Raw genomic sequence first — 21,936 nt, forward strand, 5'->3', positions numbered from 1 at the left:
GCTTGGGAGAGGGCCACAGCAGGGCACTGACTGCAAAGGGATGGGAGATAACCTCTTAGGGTGATGGAAATATTCTATACTTAACTGTGGTCGTGGTTACAAGGCTGTATAACAATTACCAAAATTCATCACACTGTACACTTAAAATAGGTGAGTTTTATTGTATGTAAATTAAACCTCAATAAAGCTTGAAAAAATTTTAAAACATAATTTTGAATAAAAAAGCAAATTGTAAAACAACACACACACTATGAAACTATTATGTACTATTTAAAAACATATAAAACAATACAATATCTTATTTATGGATATATATACACATACACACACATATGCATAGAGAGAGAGATGAAGCATCCAACTATGGAAGGAAAGATGCACAGAAGAGTGGTTACCTCTGAAGGAAGAAAGGGGGAATAAATAAGGGGAGGGAGCTTTAGATGTAACATATAATAATTTTTTAAAAAAGAACTGGAACAAATGCAGAATATGTTAAAATTCAAGGGGTTGGTCCACAAGTCTGTTATATTACTCTCTATACTTTTTCATATATTTGAAACATTATCTATCTTTTGTTTAATGTTCTAATTCAGAACCCTTTTGCATTGCTGGTGAGAATGTAAAAGGATACAGTTGCTATGGAAACAGTATGGCAGTTTCTCAAACAATTATACATAGAATTAGCATATGATCTAGCTATTTCACTTCTAGGGATATACCCAAAAGAATTGAAAGCAGGGACCCAAACAGATATCTGTACACCTATGTTCATAGCAGCAGTATTCACAATGGCCAAAAGGTGGAAACATATCAATGGATGAATGGGTTAAAAAAAAAATGTGATTATAATGGGCAAATTCATAAAGACAGAAGATAGAACAGAGGTTGCCAGAGGCTGGGGGAGAAGATAATGAGGAGTTATTGTTTAAAGGGTAGAGTTTCAATTTGGGATGATGAAAAAGTTCTGGAGATAGTTAATGGTGATGGCTGCACAATGATGTGAATGTACTTAATTCTACTGAACTGTACACTAAAAATGGCTAAAACAGCTATTTTTATGTATATTTGCCCACATTAAAAAAACTTAACAATTCTGGAAATAAGATTCATGTGGTAATTGATATGTATACTTATGGTAATATCAGCTTTTCAGGAGAAAAGAAATACTATGTTGGTGTACATATTATAATTAATCATATCTTAGAAATAAAGGAAACTTGAATATATTGAAAACTCATAAAAATTGAGGCAGAAAGCATTGTATATTATACATTGGCAAAGGCATCCTATGATATGAATTGGCAAAGGCTACAGACAATGAAATACAACTGAGAACAAGAGATGGAAGGAACAGTGTTCAAGTCAGGTTTCATTTAAAATATATTAAGGCATTAAAAAAAAGAAAATATTCAACTCTGGCAAATTGGGGTCCTAGCAAAAACTGTGAATTCACAACATAACCTTTATGGGAAACAATTCAGCAATCTGAATTTGGGACCATTAAAAAAAGGATTCATACTTATTGATCCACTTGTTTCATTATGGAGAGTTCATTATAGCAATGGAAGAAAAAAGTGATATGTCCCAACATATGAATATTTCCAGTAGCTAAAAGCTGTAAATAATCTGAATTACCAACATTAGAAAAATGATTAAAGGAAAGTGATACATAACATGGACAGATTTTGTTCTCTGATATGCCAGTGCCTAGACACAGCAGATACTCAATAAATATTTGTTTAATAAATGAATAATTTTATACAGCAAATTAAACTTTTAATCATGAAGACTACAGAAAACTATAAAATGACTGTAATATGAAGTTAAGAATATGATGACATTTATTAGGTGCTACCATATGTCTGGAACTGCAGTCAAACCTGGGGATAAAATGACAACAAAGTGATGAACAAAATGGTCCATGCTCGCTGAGAACTCAGATCAACAGAGATTTCAGAGGCAATCCTGACATTCAACAAACGCTGTAGCATACGTTTGTACTAAATGTCAATCTTTAGGAGAGGTCCTTAGACTTTTAATCAAATTTATTTTCAAATTATAAACTATTTAGCAACATTGGTAATTTAATTTTCCAGAATTGAACAAATTAAAAGCAACAGATTAAAACAAGGTATCTAATAAATAGCAGGCATACATGTTACCCAAAAGAGAAGAATCAGTTAAAAAGATGAAGACATCTGTATTTCAGTTTCAGTCAGAAATTGTGGTCAGAAAGATGCTATGAGCCAAAGGTTAAAATATATTCCTTTAAGGAAGGAATTAAGTTCTAACAAATTTCAGAAAGATTTCCATTAAAATGTTTTGGCACTTAACAGAAATAAGCTTTGGAAAACTGAAAAAGTGAAAAATTCAATGACACTACAATGACCAACACATTGGTTACCGATTTTTTCCTAAGTCTGCTTAGGTTGGTGCTCCTAATTTTATAAAGCTGAAGTAAATATGTAGGTATATTTCCTACCACTGCATAACAACTAATTTCCTGGTGGTTTTATTAGGAAGTGATAAACTAGGTTAACTGTTTGAGAACTTTGTTAAAAATGATGGTGACTAACACACCACTATAAAGCAACTATACTCCAATAAAGATGTTAAAAAAAAATGATGGTGATTATAGGATAATGTAAAAATTGAATAACCTGATGAATATAAGGCAGTAGCATGGAGGCTAGAATGTAGTAAGTGCTCAACAAATGTTAGTATTTAAACAGTAAAAATTATGGCAGTTATTGTCCCTACAGTTAGAATGCAATTTGGAATTTGGAACTTCATATTTTAAAGAAAGGAATTTCTTAATTAAAAGATTTGTAAAAATATATATGCTATTTTATACACACACATACACATACATACATAAATACAAGCAGAATGCAAATATATAAATATCACCAAAAAAACTATTTGAGCATTAAATCAAGCAGAAATATTTTGGCAAAAACATGCCACCACCATTCTATTATAATAGTGATTACTAACTTTTATAGTTCATTTATAGCCAGCTTACTTCCAAAAAGGATTTGCTGTGATTTATTGTTGAAAAGCACAGCTATATTAATTATGAGTAAAAACAAAATAAAACATTGTAAACTGAAAAAGGAAAAAAACAAAATCTTGGGACAAAAGTCTTCTTCATATTTAGAAATAGGTTACAGGTATCACATCAGTCATTGGATACAAAGGCTGAACACTAATTTAAGATCTTTTTAAACAGCTGCACAGTGTGGCTTCTGGAGAGGAAAAACCTTTTCTCTATCCTCTTATGTTTGTCTTTGGAAGCCTTCGAATTAAACTGACAGTAAGATTAGCAAGAGAAAAGATGAAGTTTATTCACAAGATCACAAAGAAAGTGGCTCAAAGAAATGGCTAGAATTTAGAGTTTATATACCATCTTAATAGGGGAAGGGGAGGGGGAGAAAGGACACTCAGAAAAACAAGTGACTTTTTAGGGAAGACAAAATGACCTTTAGGAGAATAGATGGGACTTAACGATAATCTTATGACAATGTTTATTTAATGCAATTTGTCATCTGACTTCCCCATGTATGGGAAGCCTACCTTAAAGGGGGTGTTAGGCAGTTGAATTCTTTTGGAATGGTCTGCTTTTAGGCAGATGGGGGAAGGTGGGGTTTAAGACAAAGTCTCTTTTTTTTTTTTAACCCTTGTTGTTTCTCAGACATCTTCAGATCAAAATAATTTTTATGCCACAGTGGTATAGTCTGTATCCCTTCATGGATTCAGAAAAAGATGATGGCAAGAGAAAAAATATGATGTCAAGAAAAAAACACTGGCAAGAGAATAAGTAGTCCTGGTAGAAATATCAGCCAGACATGAAAATTCTAAAGAATGTCATTTTACATTGATAAATTTTCAGTATTTTCATCCATAATAAGACTATCTTTAAATGTATTAGAAGCTAAAATTTCTGGAGAATAAGAACTTTTATTGGAAGTAAAATGGGATTTACTATAAAGTATACTTTATCTCCTAACTTTAACCAGTTTTTCTTCACTCTGGGAATAAAGAGGTGGAGGCAAAAAAAAAAAAAAAAGTCCATTTTAATATCTAATTGAGAATAAGGCACTGGTTGTCTTCTAGGTTTAAAAAAGAATTTTCTGAGGATAATGTGAATTCAGATAATCATCATCTTTACAGATATTTTAAAATTACCTCTAATTTCTTGGCACAAGGTCCACTAACAAGCGCAACCACACCACTGTCAGATACCTGAGCAAAGGAAAAGAGGAACATAGCACGTAAATGGAGATGATGGAAGCAAACGTTTATAAAAATGATTAATTATTTAGATATAGTTTTATTTCCTCCCGTTTGGCAAAGGTGTCTTAGCCACACATACCTTCCACCCTTACTGAAAATAATTGGGGGGGGGTGCCAAATTATACTGTAATTATTTAACTATCAAAGCATGAAGCCAACAATTTTAGTGGACTTCCCTGGTGGTGCGGTGGTTAAGAATCCGCCTGCCAATGCAGGGGACACGGGTTCGAGCCCTGGTCCGGGAAGATCCCACATGTTGTGGAGCAACTAAGCCCGTGCGCCACAACTACTGAGCCTGCACTCTAGAGCCCGCGAGCCACAACTACTGAAGCCCACACACCACAACTAGTGAAGCCCGCACACCTTAGAGCCCATGCTCCACAACAAGAGAAGCCACCGCAATGAGAAGCCCCTGCACTGTAACGAAGAGTAGCCCCCACTCTCCGCAACTAGAGAAAGCCCGCTCGCAGCAACGAAGACCCAACATAACCAGAAATAAATAAATACATAAATAAAAAAATAAATAAAAAAAATTTTTAGCAAACAACAAAAAGAATTAATTATGTTCTGATGAGTTATGGAAATACTCTGGGCAAATACATACAGTCCCTACCTTTCAAGTCTGTATTTCATTTACCTGAGTAGCTGAAAAATCAACACACTGCAAAAATGGGCAGTTTTCTCCTAATGCCTGCAAGGACACATCAGTAATACCTAAGCAGCCACCTAAATCAATGATCTTTAGCAGCCGGCAATTGAATGCAAGAGCAAGGACTCCTTCATCAGTGAGATTGCAGCATCTTTTCAAACAAGCTTCGTGCAGGTAAGAACAAGATGAAGCCACAGCTTTTATTCCTGAGGGAAAACATAATTCTGTATCAATGAGCTATATATGTTTATATACGAGAAATATAACTGATTTTCATTTCATCAATCACCAGTACTGATACATCCAATTGCACGTTAGCCTTTTTCAAAGTATGCATGTGGGGATATACTTTATTTCCAGTGATGTTGTCATTATTTAAAACTCTTTTGGAATGTTTCAAGAATTCTCTACATAATCTGTGGTATATTCTTCAGAATATCTGCAATTAATGACAAGACTTTTTTGTTTATGATTAGACTTGCTTTTAGGAAATAGCCAAAAGTCATTCAGAACCAAAATAGGTAATTAAATAGTAGATGATTCTCCTTTTTGTTAAAAGTTTTAAATAAAGTTAATTTTCTCGTGGACTCTGAAAAGAAATCAAAAGTTAAATGGCCCAAATGTCTTAAGTAATAGTTTTCATGCTTATCCTTAGGAATCATACCTGTATCTCTGTGTTCTCTCTTCCCTCTTTGATTCTGCCCTTTGCTACCAACATGCACCTTCTTTGTTAGCCTGGACCAATCTTACATTTTATCAACGGTCAAGAAAACAGAAGCCCTTAAGTCCAATTCAACTGATGTAAAAGCACTTTGGTGACAGGTACGTGATAATGTGCCACATAAATAGAAACGTACTTCAGGAATCCTGGGCCCTTTAGTCATGGACAAACATTATAGCACTGTTAAAAGACACTTTCATGGGCAAAATACACAAAAGGGAAGATGGTAAATTCGTGTGTAGGTCATTTTTATTGTTTTCCATATCTTAAGAAAGAACTCTTATTTTATTCATTAGTGTCCAGCATGAAAGTTCTTTTTAGTGAATCAATATTTGTGTAAACATTTTAAAACGTATGCTTCTTTGCAGTATTATGAATATCCTAACTTGCTAACCAAGCTGATTGTAAAATAGAGCCAACTACCCACAAGATTTTTCAGAAACCTAGGTAGCCAAATAACTCTTTCTTTCTTATACTGAAGAAAAAGATAAAAATCCTCTATTGAAAAAAAATGGTAAAAATCCATTAATTCATGTAACAGTCACACTGAAAAATGCAGTTTGTCTGGCTATAAAAAACTGTAACTGGAGAGGCCCGCATACCGCAAAAAAACAAAAAAAAAAACTGTAACTGGACAAGGCCGGTACCAAGTTCAGCTGCTTGCTGCTCGAAAGGCCAATACTCCAGAGACAAGTATTGGTGGAAAAGGAAAAGTTTGCTGTATTCAGGAGGCCAGCAACCTGGGAAGCTGGTGGACTACTGTCCTAAGACCATCTCCAAGTTGCCGGATGGGAGACAAAGGTTTTATAGGCAGTGTGAGGGAGGGAGCTGCAGGGTACATGAGCAGTTTGTACACAATTTTCAGATTGGCTTGCATCAAGGTGAAGTTTCAAGCAACACCAATCTTCTGGTTTCAACCAGTCTGGGGTCTACGTGCTGATGGTCAGCAGTTTTCATCTCGTGGGGGTATGCTTCCTGTAAAAACAACTTAGGAGTGTGTGTTAGACCTTTATATCTTTCAGGGAACTGGGAGCTTGGTGATTTTGCTATTTGACTGGCTTATAGTATAAATTGTTGCCATCTTCCACGCCAATGTCTTTGAAGTTGGTATCTGGAATTAAGCAAGCAGGATTAGTTCTTTCCTAGTCAATCAGTCATTGTCTAACATAGTTTTATGGCAGCAGAAGTGGAAAATATATGATTAGTTTTGTGCTGTTCAAAATGGGGCAGCTTATGCTCTGGCTACAAAACTATGCAGTGAACAGGCTGATAGGAGAGTGCCTAGTAAATTTAATCTGATGATGATTTAACTTTCTGTTGTACTATTACAAGAAAGCCTTAACAAAGTATGAACTGGTCATTTCTTGTTTCACTATACTAGGTAAAATATTTAAAATATAGAGGTATCTATCCATGTTTATTCTAAACATGTTTAAACTTCAAGGTAGTGACTTAGTGTATTTCCCAACTTTCAGCACTGATTATAAGCAAGAATTCTAATTTGGATTCTTTAGCTTAGTTTGAATATTTTATTGATAAATATAGTTCCTATTTCTTTGACATACTTATACTCTCTTTTAACATATTTTCCCCTTCTCTGCTCCAAACTTATGCCAGATGGTGAACAGTACTCAACCAATTCATTGTGTTAATAAACATACCTTTTGAAGTTATGGAAATTCTGTTTTCTTTTGAGGAATTTAAAATTAATTTCTTCAATTTTCTGCAGTTACATAGGTGCAGGAGAGCAGTATCTGAAATATCACAGCTTCGTAGATCTAGAGTTTGGACTTCAGGATGTAAAATCTATAATAAATACACGTTTTTGAGAAATTAATATTTCCTATAAATATAGATGTTTATTCCATATTCAGTGTTTTGATGGTCATAAAAAAACAGCAGGTGGAAAATACAGCAAAGAATACAGAAACATATCTGTGTGAAGACAGATACATAGAGCAGGAAAAAACCAACCTACTTCCAACTGGAGGTGCAGCTTCTAGTGTCCCCAAAGTCTTACTGGGACACAGAGCACTGTTGAGACAGCTGGTACAGAGTAAGGACCCACTAGACCTGCAAGCAGAACCAAGGTGGTGGGGGGAGCTTATCCTCTTCCAGTGGTTCCTATTATTAGAGATTCTAACTCTGTGTCTCTTTGCTCAGCAAGTACGAGTCTTTAGGCACTTATATACCAAATGCTTATCTAGAATATTTACCTCCTTCATTTTTATTTTTGGGAGCTAGTACAAACAAACCCAGTATTACTGAATGTTTACTTGAGGGCAACAGATAGCAGATCAATTTCAAAGCATTCTGAGCTCTTTTTCTGGGGGTATTTTCCTTCTCTTTTGCTTTATTTTTATGAAAATAGAAATGGCTTACACTTTTCTGAACATGAAAGTAATGTACTGTTATTATAAAACATTCAGACAGCACAGAAAAATTACAGAAATGATACAAATAACTATTTCTATTTATTGAGCACTTACCGGGAAGGGTACTAAGTGTTACATAAAATATGTCATTTAATATTCTCTCTCTCTCTCTCTCTTACATACACATACACACACACACACACACATACACACACACACACCACCCTAAGAGATTGGTCATAGCTATTTTATAAAAGAGAAAATTGAGTCACCCAGAGCTTAAGTAGCAACACAAAGTACACAGCTAAAAAAGGAGCAGAGAGAGCTAGGACTGGAAGCCAGGTCTTCCTAATTCCAAAGGCCATGCGTTTAACTAGTTATAGCTAAAATTACCCATAATGTCAACACCCAGTGACAAACATAATATTAGTTTTGATGCTTTTTGAGTTTTTAAAAAAATATTTGAAGAAAAATGGGATCAGATCACATATATTTATAAATGGGCACTTTTAATAAAAATAATAATTGTGGTTGCATACTATTTCATTTTATGCATGCACTGTAACTTATTAAATGCATCCTACACTGGCAAACACTTAAGCTGAACATTCAGACTGATTTTAAGAGGCAATATAGTACAGTGTATAAGAGCATGTACCCTGGAGGCAGGCTGCCTGAGTTCCAACCCTGTAATTGTGATCAAGCTCTGCTTTCTTTTTGTGCCTCACTATCCTCATTAAGAGGAGGATGATATTTGTGAGAAATAAAGGTGCCTTGCTTATAATATATGCTATATATAACTGTTAGCTATTTTATTATTACGAAAATGTTATGGTGAGCATTCTTGTGTGCTTTTTAAATTATTATTTTCTTGAGATTAACACCAGTAAATGGTAATTATGTGAGGTGATGGCGATGTTAACTAACCTACCGTGGTAACCATTTCATAATATATAAGTGTATCAAGTCATCACGTGTGTTGTACACCTTAAACTTACACAAGGTTATATGTCACTTATATCTCAATAAAGCTGGAAAAAAATAACAGAAGTGAAATTTTTGAGTCAATGGTAAGCAAATTTTTAGGACTTTTGATAGAATGCCAAACTGTCCTCCTAAAAGGTTTTTTTAAATCAATTTACACTCTCACAGCAGGGGATAAAAGTGATTGCTCCCCACACTATTGCCAGCACCAGGTATTACTATTTTTTAAGTCTCTGCTAAACTGAAAGACAAACTGTGACTTTGATTACTAATAAGGTTAAATATCCTCTTACGTATTATTGCTGATTTATATTTTTTCCTTGGAGTATTTCCTGATTCTTCTGTTTTATTATTTGTTTGTTTTGATTTTTCTTAGTGGTTTGCAGGCATGATTTACATTGGCAAGATTAAAAAAAATAGAATTTCATACATACTGCAAATATTTTTCCTAGTTTGTTACTTTATTTTTTTCTTCTTGCCATAAAGAAGTTTATATTTTTATGTATTTAAATCTATCAATCTTTTTCTTCTTGTTTTCTAACTTGGTGTCATGTTTAAAAAGGCCTTCTCCACCCAGAGACTACAAAAAGATTTAGGAAATTTTTCAAAAACAGCCATCCCCAGATGTGTGCAACTTTTAAAAAAATGTTAGATCTGGTCTTTTAAATAATTTCATAAGCAGGACTTTCATAAGGATGGGGATTAGACGGAAACACCAAGGAAAATAACGCTTTTGATTTTTCTATCTCATTTACCCCCTTAGCCCTTTTTTATTCAGGTAAAATTAGGTTTAAATGAATGTTCAGGATTGTCATAAAACAAAAATTTAAGTCACTGAAATACAGGTTAAAGGGATGTGGGGAAGTGAAGAAAACCACGTTTTCTGTAGCGTCAATGTTTCATCTGTGAGCCACACATACATTATATACATCCACAGAACCATCAACAATAAGAGCTGGATTCTACCTCCAAAGAGCAAAGCAGACTACAACACTAAAATGTCTATGTTCAAATGCAAGCTAACAGGAAGAAAATAAAGCATTAAAGGCACATCAAGTTAATGTAGAGGAAACACTATGGCACACTGAAGCACAATTCCAATGTGAAGTCACCATTGTAGACATATGGGGAGTGCTACCATCAGAGCTTGCTTCCTTTTGATCACAGGCTTTGGGCAGAGTATGTAGTAAAGTCAGCAATAAGTAGTTCCAGTCTCTGTAGGCAGTGAGTGATGATAGCTGCAAACCCATTTTACAGTTAAGACAACTGTGGTTCAATGTCAGAAAGAGTATCAAGGCTAGAATTTTAATTCAAGTTGGAGGCCTTTACTACACTTATTCCCTTACAGAATAGTTAATTTTAGCTTAGTTAGTGAAGGGGAGTAAGTATAAATTAGCTGGAGTGAGGTACCCAAGAAGAATGAGAAGAGTTTAGAAGAGTGATTTTTAACTGACTGCTAACCATGAATGGACAAAGTCAATAGGCTACGATCATTTTTTAAATGGAATAAGACATACTAGAATAAAATAGAAAATATCCAAGTGTACTGTACAGAGTACTGTTACACAGAGGTGTGGCTTGTGCACTAGCGTCACAATGTAACATATATATTTCTTACTGTGGGTCTTTTTTTTGCCATTTGTTTATTCACCCTGCATTTTAATTTTTTTCCAGCTTTATTAAGGTGAACTCAATCAAAGAGTTTAAACTTCTTGAAAATATGGAGTTCATGGATGCTGGTACCATGAAGACAAGAGAAACACCTGAAAGAATAGTGGGAGAAGATTTTTTAGAAACTATTACACATGGACATTCTGGTTATCTGGAGAAAAAAAGAACCCCAACACTTTATTATATTTTAAAATTATTACTAATCCTACTATAAACCACTGTTCCATAAATGTGAAACCACAGCTAAACAGTAAAATATAATAGCCTGCTTTACAGGCTATACATGCTCTTTGTATATGCTCTTACCTCACTTATATTCGAATCTGTTATCTGCCCCTGCACGCTCATTATTTTGATCAGTCTATCTTTTATGTTGGGTGGCAAAGGCTTAATGTCTGTGATATATCTAGAAATATTCTTCATGAAGCACCAAAGGCATCTGAAATACAAATACAATATAGTAAATTACACTGTACAGGTACTGATTCCTAATATTTGTTTGTTTTTTTTAAAATAGATCTTTATTGGAGAATAATTGCTTCACAATACTGTGTTAGTTTCTGTTGTACACCAAAGTGAATCAGCTATATGCATACACATGTCCCCACATCCCCTCCCTCTTGAGCCTCCCTCCCATCCTCCCTATCCCACCCCTCTAGGTCATCGCAAAGCACCGAGATGATCTCCCTGTGCTATGCAGCTGCTTCCCACTAGCTGTTTTACATTTGGTAGTGTATATATGTTGATGCTACTCTCACTTCATCCCAGCTTCCCCCTTCCATCCTGTGTCCTCAAGTCCACTCTCTATGTCTACATCTTTATTCCTGCCCTGCAACTAGGTTCATCAGTACCATTTTTTTTTTTAGATTCCATATATATGCGTTAGCATATGGTATCTGTTTTTCTCTTTCTGACTTATTTCACTCTGTATGACAGACTCTAGGTCCATCCACCTCACTATAAATAACTCAATTTCGTTCCTTTTTATGACTGAGTAATATTCCATTGTGTATATGTGCCACATCTTCTTTGTGATAATTCATCTGTTGATGGGCATTTAGGGTGATTCCATGTCCTGGCTATTGTAAATAGTTTTGCAATGAACATTGTGGTACATGTCTCTTATTGAATTATAGTTTTCTCAGGGTATATGCCCAATAGTGGGATTGCTGGGTTACATGGTAGTTCTATTTTTATTTTTTTAAGGAACCTCCAAATGCTATTTGTTAGTGCTTAGTCCTTTCATAAACAGGGTGTACACTTTTTTTTTTTTTTTCGGTATGCAGGCCTCTCACTGTTGTGGCCTCTCCCGTTGCAGAGCACAGGCTCCGGACACACAGGCTCAGCAGCCACAGCTCACGGGCCCAGCTGCTCCGCGGCATGTGGGATCTTCCCGGACCGGGGCACGAACCCGTGTCCCCCGCATCGGCAGGCAGACTCTCAACCACTGCGCCACTAGGGAAGCCCCAGGGTGTACATTTTATATGAATATTTACAACTTAAGCTTGGTAAGATGCAAAAGCCTAGTCTGTGCTCAGTTATGGGCAAGTTTCTTTTCCTCTACAACTTTTTCTCAGCATACCTCATTTACTAAAATGCATCCTGATAACAAGATATTTTTCTTAAGTCAGTCTCTCCAATTCCTAAGACACAGTTTCCACCAAGTTTTTAGTCACATATTTCTAAGTAAACATTAAATTAGGGCCTACAAATTGACAAATTTTATTTGTTAATGCAACAATCTTGCTTTCACTATTTTTCTTAAAAATTATGCAGGTATTAGAATCACTCAAGAAAGAACTGTAACCACAAAGATTCCACAAATAGTGCAAATCACAGAGATAATAAACTTAGTGCCAGTATTGCATACACACAGTTATCAAAGCAGGCAACAACCGAGACCTACATGACCAACATACCTCAAATGTGGCCTGAGATTCCAACTATCTGAGACACTCGTATGTTAGACAAATAATACAAACCTTATTTTTATTTATTTATTTTTTTGTGGTACGCGGGCCTCTCACTGTTGTGGCCTCTCCCGTTGTGGAGCACAGGCTCCGGATGCGCAGGCTCAGCGGCCACGGCTCACGGGCCCAGCTGCTCCGCGGCATGTGGGATCTTCCCAGACTGGGGCACAAACCCGTGTCCCCCGCATCGGCAGGCGGACTCTCAACCACTGCGCCACCAGGGAAGTCCAATACAAACCTTATTTAATTTCTGCCTACAAATACTCCCTCATATATACACTTTTACATTCATGAATAAATATGATCATACACTTGAATTTTTTTAGTGCAATCTTTATTTTTTCTTCTTTTGGTTGCCTCTGCCTTTCCCTCTCCTTTCCTTCCCCCTTCCATTATTTAGTTCCTCACCCTATTCCGTGTATGTTCCCTCTTATTTTTTCTCTGTGCTTGTACACACACACGTTTACTCACACATGTATGTATGTACTCAAACATACATTTAAAGGGTTAGGTTGGGGGTGGGGAGAGATCACTGTTTCCTAGAATGGCATCACTGTATACTCACTTTTCTACACCCTCTTTCATTCAATAATACCTTAGGAAATTCTTTAAAGCATCAAGTGTGGTTTTAAGTTTCCTTTAACGCCGATATAATATTTCACAGTGTGGATGACTTTAGTCATCCCCTATTGATGAGAATTCCACTGTTTCAAGGATATGTTAACATATGGTGTCAGATTGTTTTCTTCATATTTCCATCAGCAGTGTTGGAGGGTTCCCTTTCCTCTACATCCCTAAGCAGTAGGTATTATTGTTCATTTTATTTATTTTTCCATTATGTCCATTTCCCAGTCTCATCCCCCACCACTCCAGGAAACCATTCTAATGTCTAATATGTATCCTTTTGTTGTATGTACCGTCAACATGATTGTTATATGGATGTATTTCTAATTTATGTATGTGGTATTTGTCATAGATTTGCTTAGTCTTTCACTCAGCACTGTTTTTGTTTTGTTTTTTTTTTGTTATTTATTTATTATTATTTTTGGCTGTGTTGGGTCTTCATTGCTGTGCGTGGGCTTTCTCTAGTTGCAGCGAGTGGGGGCTACTCTTCGTTGTGGTGCATGCATTTCTCATTGTGGTGGTTTCTCTTGTTGCAGAGCACGGGCTTTAGGTGCATGGGCTTCAGTAGTTGTGGCTCACGGGCTTAGTTGCTCCGCAGCATGTGGGATCTTCCTGGACCAGGGCTCGAACCCATGCCCCCTGCACTGGCAGGTGGATTCTTATCCACTGCCCCACCAGGGAAATCCCTTAGCACTATTTTTAAGATCTACTTACTCTTAAATGTTGGAAGATCTCATGGGTGAAAAGTGGTATCTCATTACTTTAATTTGTGTTTCTTTAATTACTAGTAAATTTAATATCTTTTCATAAACATGCTGGCTATCTAGATTTTCTTTTCTCAGGATTGCCTATTCATATCCTTTGTCTATTTTGCTGTTTTTTACTTAAATTTGTAAGAGTTATTTTGTGGCCAAATACATGACTGATTTTGTATATGCTCTATAAATATTCAGAGAATGTATACTCTCTGAGAAATGTAATGTTCTCTTTCTGTGTATTATATATGTGTGTCTAAATATCTCTCTCTGTGTATGTATACACAAATATGTGTATATGATTATTTATTGATTAGTACACAAATATATTGTGTATATGATTATTTATTGATGAGTATCATTTAATTCTTCTATGTTCTTATTTTTTCTACTAAATCTGTAGAATTCTTAGTTTGCAATACTTGTATTTTGAAATCAACTTTTCTTTTTTTTCTACAAGTTTTTGCTAGTTTATGTACATCACCATTTTATAATGAAAATTTTCAAAAATACAGAAAAATAAAATAGAATGATATAAATCATGTACCCAAAACCAAGAATTTAAAAATTTATTTTATCATTTTGTGTCAGGTATCTTTCATAAGATATAAAACACTTCAGATAAAATTAAAACCTCCTTTGTCTGCCTATTCAGGTTTACTTTCTTTATCTCCCTTTGCAGAAACAACTACTACCATGAAGTTGTTCTTTTTTTAAAAATTTTTATTGGAGTATAACTGATTTAGAATGTTGTGTTAGTTTCAGGTGTACAGCAAAGTGAATCAGTTATACATATACATATATCCATTCTTTTTTAGATTATTTTCCCACATAGGCCATTAGAGTATTGAGTAGAGTTCCCTGTGCTATATAGTAGGTCCTTATTAGTTATCTGTTTTATATACAGTCGTGTGTATATGTCAATCCAAACCTCCCATTTATCTCTCCCCCTCTCCCTATCCCCTGGTAACCATAAGTTTGTTTTCTATGAGTGTAACTCTATTTTTCTCTTGTAGATAAGTTCATTTGTACCCTATTTTTAGATTCCACATATAAGTGATACATTTGTCTTCCTCTGTCTGACTTACTTCATTTAGTATGACAATCTCTAGGTCCATCCACGTTGCTGCAAATGGCATTATTTCATTCTTTTTTATGGCTGAGTAATATTCCATTATATATATGTACCACAACTTCTTTATCCATTCCTCTGTCGATGGACATTCAGGTTGTTGCCATGTCCTGGCTATTGTAAATAGTGCTGCAATGAATATTGGGGTGTATGTATCTTTTTGAATTATGGTTTTCTCTGGATATATGCCCAGGCGTGGAATTGCTGGGCCCTATGGTAGTTCTATTTTTAGTTTTATAAGGAACATCCATACTGCTCTCCATAGAGGTTGTACCAATTTACATGGCCACCAACAGTGTAGGAGGGTTCCCTTTTCTCCACACCATCTCCAGCATTTACTGTTTGTAGTTTGTTTTTTTTTTAATTTATTTTTGGCTGCATCAGGTCTTAGTTGCAGCGTGCAAGATCTTCATTGAGGCATGCAGGATCTTTCGTTGCAGTGCGCAGTCTTCTCTCTAGTTGTGGCATGCGGGTTTTCTCTTCTCTAGTTGTGGCACACTGGCTCCAGGGCATGTTGGCTCTGTAGCTGTGGTGCACGGGTTCCAGAGCACATGGGCTCTGCAGTTTGTGGCACGTGGGCTCTCTAGTTGAGGCGTGCAAGCTCAGTAGTTGTGGTGTGCGGGCTTAGATGCCCCGCGGCATGTGGGACCTTAGTTCCCTGACCAGTGATTGAACCCGCATACTCTGCATTGTAAGGCAGATTCTTTACCACTGGACCACCAGGGAAGTGCCTGTTTGTAGATTTTTTGATGATGGCCATTCTGACTGGTATGCGGTGATACCTATTGTAGTTTTGATTTGCATTTCTCTAATAATTAGTGATGTTGAACATTTTTTCATGTGCTTTTTGGCCACCTGTATGTCTTCTTTGGAGAAATGTCTATGTAGATCTTCTGCCAATTTTTTGATTGGGTTGGTTTTTTTGACATTGAGCTGCATGAGCTGTTTGTATATTTTGGAGATTAATCCCTTGTCGGTTGCTTTGTTTGCAAATATTTTCTCCCATTCTGAGGGTTGTCTTTTCATTTTGTTTATGGTTTCCTTTGCTGTGAAAAAGGTTTTAAGTTTAATTAGGTCCCAATCATTTATTTTTGTTTTTATTTTCATTAATCTAGGAGGTGGATCGAAAAAGATCTTGTTGTGATTTATGTCAACGAGTGTCCTGCCTATGTTTTCCTCTAAGAGTTTTATAGTATCCGGCCTTATGTTTAGGTCTTTAATCCATTTCAAAACATTATATTAACAATATAATTAATTATTAATAATATAATTATGATATTAATACTACTAATAAGATTAAATCCATTATATAACATTTCAGATAAAATTAAAGCCTCTGTCAACCTATTCAGGTTGATTCTCTTTATCTCCCTTTGCAGAAACAACTACTACCATGAAGTTTTAAAAATAGTTTCTGTCCATGATTTTATTATACTTCTAATACTAAAGTATATATGCATAAAGAGCATATAGTATTCTTTCTGTACTTATAAAATATCGTGTATTAAGTTTCCTACCATGACTAAATTTGACAATTGTCCTTGTAATTGTGATAGTTTTCCTTTTTATAAGACTATGGTGTTGGTTGCAAATTCATGATCATTTTATCTTCTCATGGAACATTCCTTTTACCCTCAAGTAATGTCTCTATCTATATTAATGTTTTTCACTTCAGTAAAACCATTCAGTCTGGTTTTACTATTGCTCCACCATCTTTCTTTGGCTTCTTTTGCTAACATCTTTGCAAGATTCATCTGCATTGTTGTAGATAGCTATAGTTTGTTCATGCCCATTTTCACTGCTGCATAATATTCCACTGTACAATTTATTTTTCTATTTGACTGTTGATGTACAGTGTGGTGGTTTATAATTTTTTACTATTAGGAATATTAATATGAATATTTGGGGACATGTCTCTTGGTACACATGTGCCTATGTTTCAATCAAGTTTATACCTGCGAGTGGAACTGCTGACTCATATGGTATGCATATGTTTAGCTTAATGCCCAACAGTTTTCCAAAGTGTTTGTACTGATTCAAAATCCTACCATCAGTCAATGAAAGTTTCTGGAATCCATATCCTTGTCAACACTTGGCATTGTCAGTCTCTTTAATTTTTGCCAGTATAGTGAGGGTATAGTAACAATGCATTGTGGCTTTAAATTTCAATCCCAGATTATTAATTTGAGCACATTTTCATTCCTTTACTGTATTGATACATTTGGATAGTCTCTTGGAGTTTCTGTTCAAGTATCATGTCCAGTTTTCTTTTGGGTTGACTGTTTTACTTAGTGGTACGTAGGAGTTCCTCTTATATTACAGACATGAGCCTTCTGTTGATTATGTATGTTGCAATTATAGACTCCCATTCTGTGGTTTGCCTTTTCATTCTCTTAATCATGTTTTATGTTGTAAAGAAGTACATTTGATGAGGTCCAATATGTGTTTTCTTTATAGCAAGTATTTTTTTGTGTCCTGTTTATGAACTCTTTCACTGTTCTACATTCATGAAAATAGTCTCCTATGCTTATTTCTAGAAAAAATTCATTCATTGTTTTACCTTTCACTTTTTGACTTAAAAACCCTCTTGTAATTGATTTTTTTCAATTGTCAAGAACTGTGCAGAGTCTGAGAGTTTACCCTACTTACTTGTTTATGAGTTAGCTTTATTACCATTTCATGAATGCTAGCAGAAGACATGAGATCCCTGGGTCAGAGAAAAAGGACTTTATTACTAATGACAAGAGCAGTAGCCAGAGCTTCATGTTTCTGCTGGTTCCCCATGCCCTCCAAGTCCTGCAAATATAATGTAGGTAGGTCAAGATAGATGTTTGCCCATGCAGTGGGTTGTATTACAAGAGAAGAACACTGAGCTTGGGGGAATTCACCATTTTTATATCAAACTGAAGCAAGACTGCTCTTTTTGGAAGGAGAAAATACTTCATCCCTCAAGTCTGTCTGCTACAAACACAACCTTGAGAAATGTCCTAGGTAATCAAGGTCCCGCATTCTTGGTATACCCAGCAAAAATGTGCAGGTCCACAGCACTGCCTCTCCCAACAATCTACCCCAACATGTTCTTGGCTGAATTCAAATATTCATGTAAGTATGCCACTCTGTCAGCCATTTTAATTAATTTGACCAGCAGAGGCTAAAACCAAATCCGTTCAATTTGTCACTTAAAGCATTTAATTAAAGCTATTATCAATAGTACTCCAAGTAGCAGGATAAGGCCAACCTTCAGTAATGATGACCTCAAAAGTGTCTGCAGGCAGCCATAAAAAGAAACGAAACTGAGTTATCTGTAGTGAGGTGGATGGACTCTGTCTGCCATACAGAGTGAAGTAAGTCAGAAAGAGAAAAACAAATACCATATGCTAACACATATATATGGAATTAAAAAAAAATGGTTCTGAAGAACCTAGGGGCAAGACAGGAATAAAGACGCAGATATAGAGAATGGACTCGAGGACACAGGGAGGGGGAAGGGTAAGCTGGGACGAAGTGAGACAGTGACATGGACATATATATACTACCAAATGTAAAATAGCTAGTGGGAAGCAGTCACATGGCACAGGGAGATCAGCTCGGTGCTTTTGACCACCTAGAGGGGTGGGATAGGGAGAGTGGGAAGGAGACGCAAGAGGGAGGAGATATGGGGATATATGTATATGTATAGCTGATTCACTTTGTTATAAAGCACCACTGTAAAGCAATTATACTCCAATAAAGAAGTTAAAAAAAAAAACCTTAAAAAAAAAAAAAAAGTGCCTGCAGGGTCCCAGACTCAGCTAACTGTGAAAAAGTATGGAATGGGGTGGGGGTGGGGGGAACTAGTAGGTCTTATTTTAAGACAGGATGTGGTCAAAATCCAATCTATCATCCATTATGAAACATGCAAAGGAATTTAGGTGGTTATTTCAATGACTACCTTTTTCTTTCTTAGGGCTTTTAATTTTTAAAAAATCCGTCTGTTATTTTATCTATATCCTTCCCTTAAGGATAACTGCTCCTTTGTTTTTGAACATTTCCAATATCTTTGTTTTAAAATATTTTTCAAAATTCTATTGTCTGTAGTTCTTAAAGTGTCAATTCTCCTATTTTCTGTTGAGTCTCTTTCATGCGATTTTTTTCTTTAGATACTTTATAAATTTTGACCGTTAACGCTTCTTTGCACAAGTAGTTTTGCATGAGAGTCCTGTATTCTTTGCGTTGTGAAAGCAAACCTCGCAGAGGAGGTTTCAGTTTTCCTCTTCTTAAGGACCCTGTCTTTATCTTGTTGAACTGCAATAACAAAATACCATAGACCAGGTAGCTTAAAAACAAAAGAACTTTAATTTTTACAGTTCTGGATGCTGGAAGTCCAAGATCAAAGTGCCAGCATGGTTGGGTAAGGGCTCTCTTCCTCATTCACAGCTGGGACCTTCTTTATGTGTCGTCACATGGTGGAAGGGACTAGGGATTTCTCTGGAGATTCTTTTGTAAAGGCACTAATCCCATTCATAAGGCTCCACCCTCGTGATTTAAACACCTCCCAAAGGCCCCAGCTACTACCAGCATACCTTTAGGGATAGGATTGCAACATAAGAATTTCAGAGGTACAAAAACATTCAGACCATAGCAGACCTCATAAATATTCACAAATTCCAAAGCATAGTTAACTGTTATGTATCCATCTTGAGGATATTAACAGTGAAAATTCAAACCATACACCTGCATATAATAAATGCACAAGATACTTGTTTTTATTTATTTATTTATTTATTTATTTTTGCGGTACATGGACCTCTCACTGTTGTGGCCTCTCCCGTTGCGGAGCACAGTCTCCGGATGCGCAGGCCCAGCCGCTCCGCAGCATGTGGGATCCTCCCGGACCGGGGCACGAACCCGTGTCCCCTGCATCGGCAGGCAGACTCTCAACTACTGCGCCACCAGGGAAGCCCAAGATACTAGTTTTTAAACAGGAATTCTATTTTTGGCTGGGACTTTATATCCTTGCCATTGATGTGGGCTGCTCTTGGAAGAGTGTGACCTCAAGCTAGGTGGCTCTGCAACAGAGGTAGATTCTGATGGAGCTGAGTAATGGAAGCTATCTGCCCACCCTCCTCCCACAGGAGGGCAGAAAGTCCTTCCCTGAAGGATGAGCTGGGTGGCACATCTCCATGGATTTCACTCCCGTTTTCCAAAACTATGCATTATTTAGGTTGTTTACACATTTTAAGTAATTCATACTGGATGGACTACAAGAAATAAGAAGGGTAACGAGTTTAGACTCTCTCAGCTCTCATTATCCTCAACTCTGTTATGATATTGAAATCAGATGCTCTACCATCAACAGAAAGTTATGTCATTTATTCTAAAAGTTAAAAGCTTAACTAAAAAAGATCATTTGGGGAGTAACTGCTTTATTAAGATATAACTGATATAACGGTGGTTTTTAGTGAATCCACAGAGTTGTGCATCCATCATCATTATCTAATTCCAGAAGATTTTCAATACACTAAAAAGAAATCTTGTACCAATTGTGCCAATCCTCCCCACCTTCCACAGCCTAGGGAACTACCAGAAGCTCCACAGAAATCCCTAGCCCCTTCTACCATGTGAGGACACAACGAGACAGGGTGCTATTTTCTGTATCTCTAGATTAGCCTATCTGCACATTTCATATAAATGGAATCATAAAATATGTGGTATTTTATTACTGGCTTCCTTCACTTAGCATAGCATTTTCAAGTTCATCTACGTTGTAACATGTATCAGCACTTCATTCCTTTTTACCGTCTTTTGTTTATCCATGCATCAGCTTATGGGTATTTGGGTTGTCTCTACTTTTGGGCTATTATGGATAATGCTGCTATAAACATTTGTGTATGAGTTTTTGGATGGACATATGTTTTCATTTCTTTTGGGGACATATCTAAGAGCTCAGTTGCTGGGTCACATAAAACTGTTGGATCATATGGCAACTCTATGTGTAAACATTTGAGGAACTACTGAACTATTTTCCAAAGTGGCTACACCATTTTATGTTCCTACCAGCAGTGTAAGAGGGTTCCAATTTCTCAACATCCTTTTCAGTATTTGATTTTTTCTTTAATCTTTATTTTAAAATTAATTAATTAATTATTTTTTGCTGCACCAGGTCTTAGTTGCGGCACGTAGGATCTTCATCATGGGATGCAGGCTCTTAGTTGTGGCATGTGGACTCTTAGTGGCGGCATGCACATAGGATCTAGTTCCCTGACCAGGGACTGAACCCGGGCCCCCTACATTGGGAGCGTGGAGTCTTGACCACTGGACCGCCAGGGAAGTCCCTAATCTGTCTTTTTTTAATATAGCCATCCCAGTGGCTATGAAGTAATAGCTCATTGTGGGTTTTTTTAAATGGTTTTATTTATTTATTTTTTTTGCGGCACGCAGGCCTCTCGCTGTTGTGCCTCTGCCGTTGTGGAGTACAGGCTCCAGACGCGCAGGCTCAGTGGCCATGGCTCATGGGCCCAGCCGCTCTGCGGCATGTGGGATCCTCCCGGACCAGGGCACGATCCTGCGGCCCCTGCATCGGCAGGTGGACTCTCAACCACTGCGCCACCAGGGAAGCCCCTCATTGTGGTTTTGATTTGCATTTCACTGCTGGCTGATGATGTTGAGCATCTGTGCATGTGCTTGTCAGCCATCTGTATATCTCCTTTATAGAAACATCTGTTTAGATACTGCTCCCACTTTTAAGTTGGGTTTTGCTATTTATAGGATTCTTAGTTG

General features: G+C 36.4%; 1 protein-coding gene across 1 annotated transcript in view; it reads right to left on the minus strand.

The window, feature by feature from the left end:
* The window catches only part of AMN1 (antagonist of mitotic exit network 1 homolog), a 64,823-nt gene that overhangs the window by 15,005 nt on the left and 27,882 nt on the right, over positions 1-21,936 (minus strand). Inside the window, exons 2-5 of the mRNA XM_082666469.1 lie at positions 11,003-11,135; positions 7,328-7,472; positions 4,934-5,151; positions 4,189-4,245 (exon numbers count right to left, since the gene is read on the minus strand). Of these exons, the coding sequence (XP_082522595.1) occupies positions 4,189-4,245; positions 4,934-5,151; positions 7,328-7,472; positions 11,003-11,135 (553 nt within the window). The remainder of the gene's footprint in view (positions 1-4,188; positions 4,246-4,933; positions 5,152-7,327; positions 7,473-11,002; positions 11,136-21,936) is intronic.

Source organism: Grampus griseus (assembly GCF_964374135.1).
Source record: "Grampus griseus genome assembly, chromosome: 11".
NCBI lineage: Eukaryota > Metazoa > Chordata > Mammalia > Artiodactyla > Delphinidae > Grampus > Grampus griseus.